The sequence below is a fragment of the Aquarana catesbeiana genome, linkage group LG07 (genome assembly GCF_042186555.1).
Source record: "Aquarana catesbeiana isolate 2022-GZ linkage group LG07, ASM4218655v1, whole genome shotgun sequence".
In the NCBI taxonomy this organism is placed as follows: domain Eukaryota; kingdom Metazoa; phylum Chordata; class Amphibia; order Anura; family Ranidae; genus Aquarana; species Aquarana catesbeiana.
In genome coordinates, this window is record NC_133330.1 from 16,775,159 (window position 1) to 16,787,006 (window position 11,848).

The following is an 11,848-nucleotide window of genomic DNA, read 5'->3' on the forward strand; positions in this document are numbered from 1 at the left end:
ACAGGGGATCTGGATCATGTGACCAGGCCAGAGGGGCTGAAAATAGGTAAGTATATACAGTAAATCCTTTTTACATAGGTGTAGGGGGGGGGGGTATTTTTAGTGCTAGTGACGTCACTGGAAGCAGTGACGTCACACATCGGTTCCCATGTCGTAGCCATTGTCGGAGCTCCCTCCTCTCCCCTGCAGCCACCACCAGCTGACACAGTGGAGTCAGATCACATGACTGGACCGGAGCAGGCTAAAAAATAGGTAAGTATATCCATCTTTTTGACATAGGTGTTAGGAGGGGGGAGGGAATATTTTTTAGTACTAGTGATGTCACCGGAAGTGGTGACGCTACCCATAGGTTCCTATGTCCCATCCGTTGTCAGCACTCCCTCATCTCCCCTGTAGCCACTGTCGGCTGACACAGGGGAGCCGGATCACGTGGCCAGGCCCGGCTGAAAATAAGTAAGTATATTATATCCTTTTTACATAGGTGTTAGGAGGGGGAAGGGAACATTTTTAGTTTAGGGTACAATTCTACTTTAAGGCCTGTTTTTTCACATGGAGCGATGACATGCGTGCCCCGTGCAGGGCTGTGTTTTGCTGGCACGAGGACGCACAGGTTTTGCATGCATACCGGTGCCAGCATCCCATTTTTGTCCATTAGAACAGTTGGCTGCACGGACACAACAATGGGATGCCGACACGAGGATGCACAGAACACCCATGCATCCCTGTACCAGCAAAACACAGACCTGCACAGGGCACACATGGCATTGCCCCATGTGAACAAGGCCTAAGTCAACCAGTAAAGGGGTGACTCATGTTGGGTACACACTGTTGTGGTGCAATAACACGCATTGGGTTAAGGTAGCAATTTGAATGGCTACCTAATGCACCAAAAAAAATAAAATAAACCAATGAGCGCTTTTGTGGAATGCCAGACAGTTAGGTAAATGGATCATTACTTAGGATGTATCCAGTCTATAAGCCAGAGGCTCCGGATGGACAGTTGGATAAATGGTTCTATATTTAGGAGGTATCCAGTCTATAAACCAGAGGTTCTGGATGGACATTAGGATAAATGGTTCTATATTTAGCATGTATCCGGTCTATAAACCAAAGGCTCTGGATGGACAGTTGGATAAATGGTTCTATATTTAGGATGTATCTGGCCTATAAACCAGAGACTCTGGATCACAGTTTCTCAACCTTTTCAACACGGAGGAAACCTTGAAATAACCTTTCAGTCTCAGGGAACCCCTGTTAAAAAATACTATATCTACAACTCATGATACATCAGTGGGATGGTCAATGGAAGAGTACTCCTTACATCTGTGGTCTTGGGGAAGAATTTCCCACTACAGATAGCTAAATAGATCATTGGTGTCACTGGGAACTTACCTGAGAGGCCAAAATTGGTCATTGTTTAAGGAACCCCTAGCAACCATTGGAGGAACCCTGGTTGAGAAACCCTGTTCTGGACGTACAGTTGGATAAATGGCTCTATATTTAGGATGTATCCGGTCTATAAACCAGAGGCTCTGGAAGGACAGTTGGATAAATGGTACTATATTTAGGACGTACCAGGTCTATAAACCAGAGACTCTGGATGGACAGTTAGATAAATGGTATTTAGGATGTATCTGGTCTATAAACCAGAGGCTCTTGATGGACAGTTGGATAAATGGTTCTATATTTAAGATATTTCCGGTCTATAAACCAGAGGCTGTGGATGGACAGTTGGATAAATGGTTCTATATTCAGGATGTATCTATTCTATAAACCAGAGGCTCTGGATGGACAGTTGGAACATGTCATTGTTCCGTGTGGACGGGTCCTAAGTCCATCAATCAGGGGGTGACTCAGGTTGGGTACACACTGTTGTGGTGCATTAATGCACGTTGAGTTAAGGCAGCAATTTACTTGAATGGCTATGTAACGCACCAAAAAACCCCCCAAACAAAACCAATGCGCGCTTTTGTGGTAACGCCAGCAATAACGGACACGTCATCGTAGCACAGCAGTGCGATCCCAGCCTTGACCTCCAAACTTTCCGTATTGACAGATGACCCGGTACAAGTCTACCCAGCTTAGTATTTTTATAATTGGAAGAATAATTGTTCCAATGGCGGTGATACCTCCGTCCCTGACTGCGGACCCCCCCGAGGATGTGACGCCACACAATTATCACATATCGGAGAAGATACAGCTCCTGTGAAATGCTTATTAGCGGAGCCGAATGTCCTCAGCAGACACCATCTGGGGGCCCCATGCGCACCATCAGCATATGTAGGAGCGTGTCTCCAGCCCAGCTCCACATTTACATGACAAGAGGGACATGGAGGAGGGGGGGGTTGTGTACTGACAGGGGATGAACATTCCTGCTGGGACCCTCATTAATTAGATCACCGCCGTCTTCTGTCAACGTCACCCAAATGCAGGAGACGCCGCATACAACGTGCACACATGGTGTTTTGAGAAAAAAAGAGGCCGGTTTATTGTAAAATTAAAAAAATAATAATTATAAAAATACAATAAAATATAAAAGCTGTACATATAAATACACATGTATATAACACAGAGTGCGTGCGTCCATGTACGGCTCAGAAGAACCCGGAACCGTCGCTGCATAGGATCGGCTGCCGGCTGCGGCAATGTATCAGTCCCGTTGAGGCCTCTGCGATGTTGGAGAGGGATTGGTGGTAGAAGGGCGAGAGCGGGCGGCAGCCCAGCTGAGGGCAGGAGAGGCGCTTTACGGCCTCTTGCTCTGGCCGCCCGCGAGTCCGCGACATGTTGCCCAGGCGTCTCTTTACGTTCCCGGAGAGGTTGACCAGGAAACCGTGGGGCTTATTCAGCCAACGGGTCTGCCGGTCCTCCTCCTCGCCGTTCTCCGGAAGGTCCATCCACTGCTTGACCAGGTCGGCGAAGCTATTGTCCCCGAGAACCAAAGGTTGGCGGCTGCGGCTCTGGGACAGCAGGCACCCTGTCCAGTCCTGGGAGCCCACCCCCATTCCGATGCCCCCCCACTGTTCCAGGCAAACATCCGACGTGGATTTGGGGCGCACCCGCGTTTGTCTGGTACGCAGCAGTCCCCCCGAAGACAAGCGGGCGCACGGCGGCAGGTTGTGCCTGCGCAGCACAGGAGGAGCCGGGCTCTGTTCCTCCTCTTCGACTTCCTCCTCCTCTTCCTCCCCTCGCAGGGAGCTCCCCGACACCTCCGAGTAACCAGAGTCCCATTCCAGGCCGCGGTGGGCGCAGCTCGCCGGCGACACGTCGTTGGGTAGATCCACGCAGCAGGCGGAGTCTGCCTCGGACAGGTCGGAGGTGCGATGGGAAGAGCGAATGTCGCGTTTCACCGGCCTGCGGGTGGGAGGGGCCGCGGACTCTGCGGCGGCGGGAGGAGCGGAGCGTTTCAGGTCATGCAGGACGCGGAACATGCACTCCATTCGTGCGGCAGAAGCGGATTCCTTCATACACTGCAAGAAAGAGAAATGAAGACGTGAGAATTCCAAATTGGTACGAGGACACATGCACACACAGACAACGAATCTATACATTATGGGTGTTAGAAATTTCCACATTATGTGCTGCATTATTATCCCGCACGCCTACGCTTCGCGCGGTTTCGTTCAAGGTGGTAGACGAGCTGGAACATGACATGAAGGAGCTGGTTCAGGCAGTGGGCGAGGGGGGCTAGCTGCACGCCCCAAATCCTTGGCACACGCCCGACAGCGACTGGGAGGGGGCACAGCGTGAGGAATACATACCCCCAGGCACAAGGCAAAGAAAAGAGGGTAGATTAATTTGTATTCCACATCCAACCCCCCCCCCCCCCTTCTGTACACACAGAGGGGACAGGCACGAGCCTGTACACCGCCTGAGGCTACACGGACACCTAGAGCAGATTAACCCTCTCCACGCCGCCTCCCTCCCCTTCTTCTGTTTGCTTTGGCTGCTGGCTGCACATTTCTCTCCCCATCTGCTAAACATCTGTGTGTGTGCTGGGCTTTGTTCTGAGCCTGCAGACTGCGGGGCCTGAACTATACTGCGCCTGCATGCAACCTGATCACACGCCTTGGTACGCCTACATGGAACTTAATCGTGGGACTCAAGAGTGACTACATGCAACTAGATCACAGGCATCAGTGCGCCTATCTGCAACCTGATCAGATGCATCAGTTGGCCTACGTGCAAACTGATCACATGCAACGGTGCTTTTACATGCAAAATGATCACATGCATGGGTGCGCTTACATGTAAACTGATCACATGCACCAGTGCGCCTACATGCAACTTGATCACATGCATCCGTGCGCCTACATGCAACTTGATCACACACACATAGGTGCGCCTACATGCAACTTGATCACACGCATCAGTGCATCTACATGCAACTTGATCACGCGCATCAGTGCGTCTACATGCAACTTGATCACACGCATCAGTGCATCTACATGCAACTTGATCACACGCATCAGTGCGCCTACATGCAACTTGATCACACGCATCAGTGCATCTACATGCAACTTGATCACACGCATCAGTGCGTCTACATGCAACTTGATCACACGCATCAGTGCGCCTACATGCAACTTGATCACACGCATTGGGGCACCTACATGCAACTTGATCACACGCATCAGTGCGCCTACATGCAACTTGATCACACACATCAGTGCATCTACATACAACTTGATCACACCCATCGGTGCATCTACATGCAACTTGATCACACGCATTGGGGCACCTACATGCAACTTGATCACATGCATCTGTGCGCATACATGCAACTTGATCACACGCATCCATGCGCCTACATGCAACTTGAGCACACGCGTCCATGCTCCTACATGCAACTTGATCACATGCATCTATGCGCCTACATGCAACTTGATCACATGCATCCATGCGCCTACATGCAACTTGATCACATGCATCCATGCGCCTACATGCGACTTGATCACATGTAATTGGCGCACCTGCATGCAACTTGATTGTACAATGCCTAGTTTGAGGCATGGCTCACTTCTGTCATGGCTGCTTCCTATGTATAAATTGCACTGATAAGTGACAGACCCCTGTGTGTATGTAGGGTAGGAAGTCAGCAGCACTCCAAGAATGTGTTTCCAGGATTTATTATGAGCATGTAAAGTCACATACTATAGGTCAGGAGGCCAAGGTTTTTGCACCTCGCAGGTTCCTCTTCCTCGGGGCAACTCAACGACCACAGAGGGGACCCTGCAAGGTCCTGAAACATTGGTACCTTGACCCTTGTGTGATATTAGGTGTTCATAGTAAATCTTAGAAATCTTCCTGTCCATGTGATACAAGGACAACATTAGTTGCAGTCAGTACCAGCAATACTTTGATTTATTATAGTCAGGAGGACTGTCAGCGCTATGCAAGATTTACTTCATATCACATGGAACATCTGACCTACAACATAGAAACAGAAAAGCGATGGCAGAAAAAGACTGAATAGTCCATTGAGTGGTTTGTTTTTGTTTGTTTCTGTTTGTTTTTTTTATTGTTTTGTTTTTTTTTTTTTTGTTAACTTTGTTGTCTGACGATAGATCTGTGTTTATCCCCAGCATGTTTGAAGCCATTTACTGTTGACTGTCTCACCACCTCTGCTGGACGTTTTATTCCAAGCAACATCATCTACTCTTTCAGTAAAAGAATTCTTTCTAAGTTTAGTTTTGAACTTCCCTCCAGTTAAGCCTCGTACACACGATCGGATTGTTGGCCGACAGAGCGGCAGACTTTTTTCCGAAGGGGCGTGCGTCGGGAACTTGTCTTGCATACAAAACGGCACACGATTGTCGGCCAACAAACACGAACGTAGTGGAATTTCAGCTCTTGGGCGCCACCCTTTGGGGCACCTTCTGCTAATGTCGTGTTTGGTGAGCACCGATTCCGAGCATGCGTGTTTTGTACTTTGGGAGTTCCGTGTGACGGACTTGTGTACAGACGATGCGAAAATCTGACAAAACAGTCTGTTGTTCGCCGAAAATTTACTAGCCTGCCATCCAACATTTTTTGGCGGAAGGTTGGAAAACAAATGTCTGATGGAGCGTACTAACGGTCGGATTTTAGGCAAACAGTCCGTCATCACACAATCCCCTGCCGAAAATCCGATCGTGTGTACGAGTCTGAGGTCATGTCTCCCTTGTTCCTGATTTTGGTTTCATATTGAAAAAAAAAATGTGCCTGACCACTAGTAACAAAGTGTTCATTAATGTAGTAATGACGTATATTCATGACTTGTAGTAACAATGTATGTTTATGATCTGTAGTAACATTGATGTCCATGACTTGTAGTCATGGACGTTAGATGTTTGTTTCATTGTATAAATTGTTTAATTTTTTTTTTTGTTTGAACTTGTAGCACTTTGCGATCATTTGATGAAAAGCGCACTATAAATAAAATGTATTATTATTATTATTATTGTAGTAGCAATGGGGGAGATTTACTAAAACCGGAGCACTCAGAATCTGGTGCAGCTGTGCATGGCAGCCAATCAGCTTCTAACTTCAGCTTCTTCAATTAAGTTTTGACAATAAAACCTGGAAGCTGATTGGTTTGCAGAGCTACACCCCGATTTTGTACTCTTCAGATTTAGTAAATAACCCCCATTGTGTGTTTATGATCTGTACTTGTAGTAACAATTATGCCCATGACTTGTAGCAATAAATTTATGATCTGTAGTAACATTGATACATTGATGCTTATGATCTGTAGTAACAATGATGCCCATGACTTGTATCTATATGTTTATGATCTGTAGTAACATCGATACATTGATGCCCATGATCTGTAGTAACAATGTATGCTGATGAATTTGGCGTTTTGCCGTCCTGTTTGTACAATGGTAATCGTATGCTCACATGTGGTTTATATTTGTAATACTCCTGAGTGACTCTCGTCCCCGGGGGGAGAGAATTATTTCTCTTACTCACATCTCTGTCATGTCATCTGCCATTTCCTGCCCCCTGTACAGGACTCACCCCAGTTCCTGCCACCCTCGGTGACTCAGTGCCAGGCTGCGTGTGGATTTTTAAGGATGAAAAGTGGCATTTTAAAGGATAAAAGTAGCAAAAAAGTCCAAAATGAGTTTTATTTCATGACACAAAATTGAAAAAAAAATTCTGATGCGTTTCAGTGGCCTCTTCAACAGGGATCCCAAATTATCAGAACGCCAGCCTGGATTATCTTAGGATCGCCCTAGAAAGGGGGGGGGGGGGGTTGAGGCGCGCGCCAACCCACCCCCCCCCCCCCCCGAAACATGTTGACTTTTCAATTTTGTGTGGCGAAAAAAAATTCTTACTGGACTTACCCAACTTTTTGTTGCCCTTTCATCCTTCTAATATTCTACAGACTGCTCAGGGCACCCCCCCGGCTGACAGAGAGCCGCCTCTAGAAATTTGATTCTGGCTTGTACAATCCATCTACCCCCGGGGGTCCAGCACTCCGCCACCAGCATGTGAGTGCAACAGATGGCAAGCTCCTGGGTCAAGCCAGGGATCTGGAAAGGGTTCCTGCAGACAGTCCCGGGACAGGTTCTTCTAGTGCCCAGGGCAAGGATGCACAGCGGCGCCCCTCCCCAACTGTTAATGCAAGCCTTAGAATTGGGTTTACTGCCCTGCGTCCATCCTCTGTCCCCCTCCCACAAGGAAGAGTAATCTATTTAGAAAACAAAAAGATATATGTCACATATATTTACAATATCTTGTAAATTTATGTCACATACATATTTATGTTTTCTAAATATATTGGAAACATTTTTCTCTTCCATGTGGGCTTGCTCCGCTATGCCCAGGGCAGCTGCCCCTCCTGCCCACCCCTTTTCTTGGCCCTGCCTGCAGATGTTGGGGGTTCTGCACAATGATTGGAGAGACGCCCAACAGACGAACCCGGACAACACGATCGAAGGAGAAAATTTAATGAAAATTCCACTCAGGGACTTCCACTAAAAGTTTCCAATCTGACCAATCTGTGACGAGGAGGGGAAAGCTGGTCAGGTGACGGCCATGCTGGAAATTTCCCTCCAGTTCCCCACTGTCAGCGCAGACGTAAGTCTGGTTATTGGGTTGAATATAAAAAAAAAAAAAAATACCTAAATGATTCACAACAATCTTCTAAATGAGTAATCAGATCATCCGTCTGACCCAGAGCCCGACCTTCCATGGCCGACCCCCCAACTCTGACAGCGCCCCATTAACTAAAAGGGACTTGCTGCAGCCGCCTACTCTGCAATACCCCATCTGTCCCTCCTGCTGAACCCGACATCCCGTCCCCCATCATAACATTTCCTCACACAAAACATTCCTGCAGATCCGGCCTGTCCCAACATGAAGAGAGGCACAGAGATAATCCTCAACTAGACAGTCCCAGCCGCCACTGCACCACCTCCAATACACAGAGACAGATCGTAATAGAGAGAGACAGATTGTAATAGAGAGAGACAGATCCCTATACACACAGAGATAGATCCCTGTACAGAGAGAGAGAGACATATCCCTATACACAGAGACAGATCCCCATACGCAGAGACAGATCATAATAGAGAGAGACAGATCATAATAGAGAGAGACAGATCGTAATAGAGAGAGACAGATCGTAATAGAGAGAGACAGATCGTAATAGAGAGAGACAGATCGTAATAGAGAGAGACAGATCCCTATAAGCAGAGGCAGATCCCCATATGCAGAGACAGATCCCCATACGCAGAGACAGATCCCTATACGCAGAGGCAGATTGTAATAGAGAGAGCCAGATCCCCATACATAGAGACAGATCCCAATACGCAGAGACAGATCCCCATACTTAGAGACAGATCCCTATACGTAGAGACAGATCCCCATGCGCAGAGACAGATCCCCATGCGCAGAGACAGATCCCCATACGCAGAGACAGATCCCCATACGCAGAGACAGATCCCCATACGCAGAGACAGATCCCTATACAGAGAGACAGATCCCTATACGCAGAGACAGATTGTAATAGAGAGAGCCAGATCCCCATACGTAGAGACAGATCCCTATACGTAGAGACAGATCCCTATACACACAGAGATAGATGCCTGTACAGAGAGAGAGACATATCCCTATACACAGAGACAGATCCCAATACAGAGAGACAGATCCCCATACGCAGAGACAGATCATAATAGAGAGAGACAGATCGTAATAGAGAGAGACAGATCCCTATAAGCAGAGACAGATCCCCATGCGCAGAGGCAGATCCCCATATGCAGAGACAGATCCCCATACGCAGAGACAGATCCCCATACGCAGAGACAGATCCCCATACGCAGAGACAGATCCCTATACGCAGAGGCAGATTGTAATAGAGAGAGCCAGATCCCCATACATAGAGACAGATCCCAATACGCAGACAGATCCCAATACGCAGAGACAGATCCCCATACGTAGAGACAGATCCCCATACGTAGAGACAGATCCCCATACGTAGAGACAGATCCCCATACGTAGAGACAGATCCCCATACGTAGAGACAGATCCCCATGCGCAGAGACAGATCCCCATGCGCAGAGACAGATCCCCATGCGCAGAGACAGATCCCCATACGCAGAGACAGATCCCCATACGCAGAGACAGATCCCTATACAGAGAGACAGATCCCTATACGCAGAGACAGATCCCTATACGCAGAGACAGATTGTAATAGAGAGAGCCAGATCCCCATACGCAGACACAGATCCCTATACGTAGAGACAGATCCCTATACGTAGAGACAGATCCCTATACGCAGAGACAGATCCCTATACGCAGAGACAGATCCCTATACGCAGAGACAGATCCCTATACGCAGAGACAGATCCCTATACGCAGAGACAGATCCCTATACGCAGAGACAGATTGTAATAGAGAGAGCCAGATCCCCATACGCAGAGACAGATCCCTATACGCAGAGACAGATCCCCATACGCAGAGACAGATCCCAATATAGAGAGACAGATCCCAATACGCAGAGACAGAGGAGAGACAAATCCCTATAGAGGGAGACAAATCTCAATACAAGGAGACCAAGGAGAGACAAATTCTCAGAGAGAAACCAAGAGGATACAAGTCCCAATATAAAGAGACACGAGGAGAGCCAAACCCCAGAACAGAGAGACCAAGGAGAGACAAATCCTAATACAGAGAGGTAGACTTTCTAATACAGGGGATGGCAGTGACAGAGGACACAGCTCTGGTCCACAGGGCACAGGCTTGGAGTTTGCTGCACACTTTATAAGACACATCCTTGTTTGGAGGAACTACAAGTCTCAGCACAGCCCCTATGCAGAATATTTTCCTCTTTTTAAAGAAGCATTCCATAATGCTAAATACAGAATTAGTCCTTTGTAGAACATAAACTTACCAGCTGAATGATGGAGCCCGGAGGGGTCTCCGCACACTACAGGACAGGCTCTTGAAGGATGGAAGGAAGGGGCTCTTGCAGGATGGAAGGATGGAAGGGGCTCTGGAAGGATGCAGAGGGTTCTCTGCCTTTCTCTTCTCTGCTGCTTTCACATCTCAAATTTGCCTTTAGACTGAGCCTGGCCCCTCCCCTCAGCCCTCCTGCCTGGGCAGCATCCAATCAGAGAGGAGCACTCCCACCCCCAGGATTTGGGCTCTCTGCACAGACTTTCCTAAGTAAAAAGGCAAAAACTATTTCAAGTCTGATACATTGTAGATTTTTTTTCTTTTTTGGTGAAGGGATTTGCGCAGTGAGGAGTCTGACCATGGCCAAATCTAAGTTGGGGATGGAGATGACTGGAGAGAAGATGAACATACAATGTTGAGAGTGTAATGGGGTGCACAGGATCCTCTGAATCTGGGGTGTAATGATGTGCACAGGGAGCCACTAAGTCTGGGGTGTAATGGGGTGCCCAGGGATTCTCTGAGTCTGGGGTGTAACGGGGTGCACAGGCGTCCTCTGAATCTGGGGTGTAATGGGGTGCACAGGGAGCCACTAAGTCTGGGGTGTAATGGGGTGCCCAGGGATTCTCTGAGTCTGGGGTGTAACGGGGTGCACAGGGAGCCACTAAGTTTGGGGTGTGATGGGGTGCACAGGGAGCCACTAAGTCTGGGGTGTAATGGGGTGCAGAGGGAGTCGCTAAGTCTGGGGTGTAACAGGGTGCACAGGGAGCCACTAAGTTTGGGGTGTAATGGGGTGCACAGGGAGCCACTAAGTTTGGGGTGTAATGGGGTGCACAGGGAGCCACTAAGTATGGGGTGTAATGGGGTGCACAGAGAGCCTCTGAGTATGGGGTGCACAGGGAGCCGCTAAGTCTGGGGTGTAATGGGGTGCACAGGGAGCATCTAAATCTGGGGTGTAATGGGGTGCACAGGGAGCATCTAAATCTGGGGTGCACAGGGATCTTCTGAGTCTGGGGTGTAACGGGGTGCACAGGCGTCCTCTGAATCTGGGGTGTAATGGAATGCACAGGGAGCCATTAAGTCTGGGGTGTGATGGGGTGCACAGGGAGCCTCTGAGTCTGGGGTTTTTTTGGGGTGCACAGGGATCGTCTGAATCTGGGGTGTACAGGGATCCTCTGAGTCTGGGGTGTAATGGGGTGCATAGGGAGCCACTAAGTCTGGAGTGTAATGGGGTGCACAGTATCCTATGTATCTGGGGTGTAAGGGGGTGCACAGGGAGCCGCTAAGTCTGGGGTGTAATGGGGTGCACAGGGATCCTCTGAATCTGGGGTGTAATGGAGTGCACAGGGATCATCTAAATCTGGTGTGTAATAGGGTGCACAGAGATCCTCTGAGTCTGGGGTGTAATGGGGTGTACAGGGATCCTCTGAATCTGGGGTGTAATGGGGTGCACAGAGACCCTCTGAGT

General features: G+C 48.6%; 1 protein-coding gene across 1 annotated transcript; it reads right to left on the reverse strand.

Moving 5' to 3' along the window:
• Nucleotides 1–2,463: 2,463 nt before the first annotated feature.
• Nucleotides 2,464–10,537, reverse strand: INKA1 (inka box actin regulator 1). The gene is made up of 2 exons (XM_073591679.1): nt 10,379–10,537; nt 2,464–3,467 (listed from the first exon to the last, which is right to left on the reverse strand). Exon 2 carries the CDS (start codon nt 3,462–3,464, stop codon nt 2,595–2,597), a length of 870 nt encoding a protein of 289 aa, XP_073447780.1. The 5' UTR covers nt 3,465–3,467; nt 10,379–10,537; the 3' UTR covers nt 2,464–2,594.
• Between the last annotated feature and the right edge of the window lie 1,311 nt (nt 10,538–11,848).

Bases quoted from the DNA above. Each gene is read 5' to 3' on its own strand.
- INKA1 (XM_073591679.1), bottom strand. From the start codon at position 3,464: ATGAAGGAATCCGCTTCTGCCGCACGAATGGAGTGCATGTTCCGCGTC.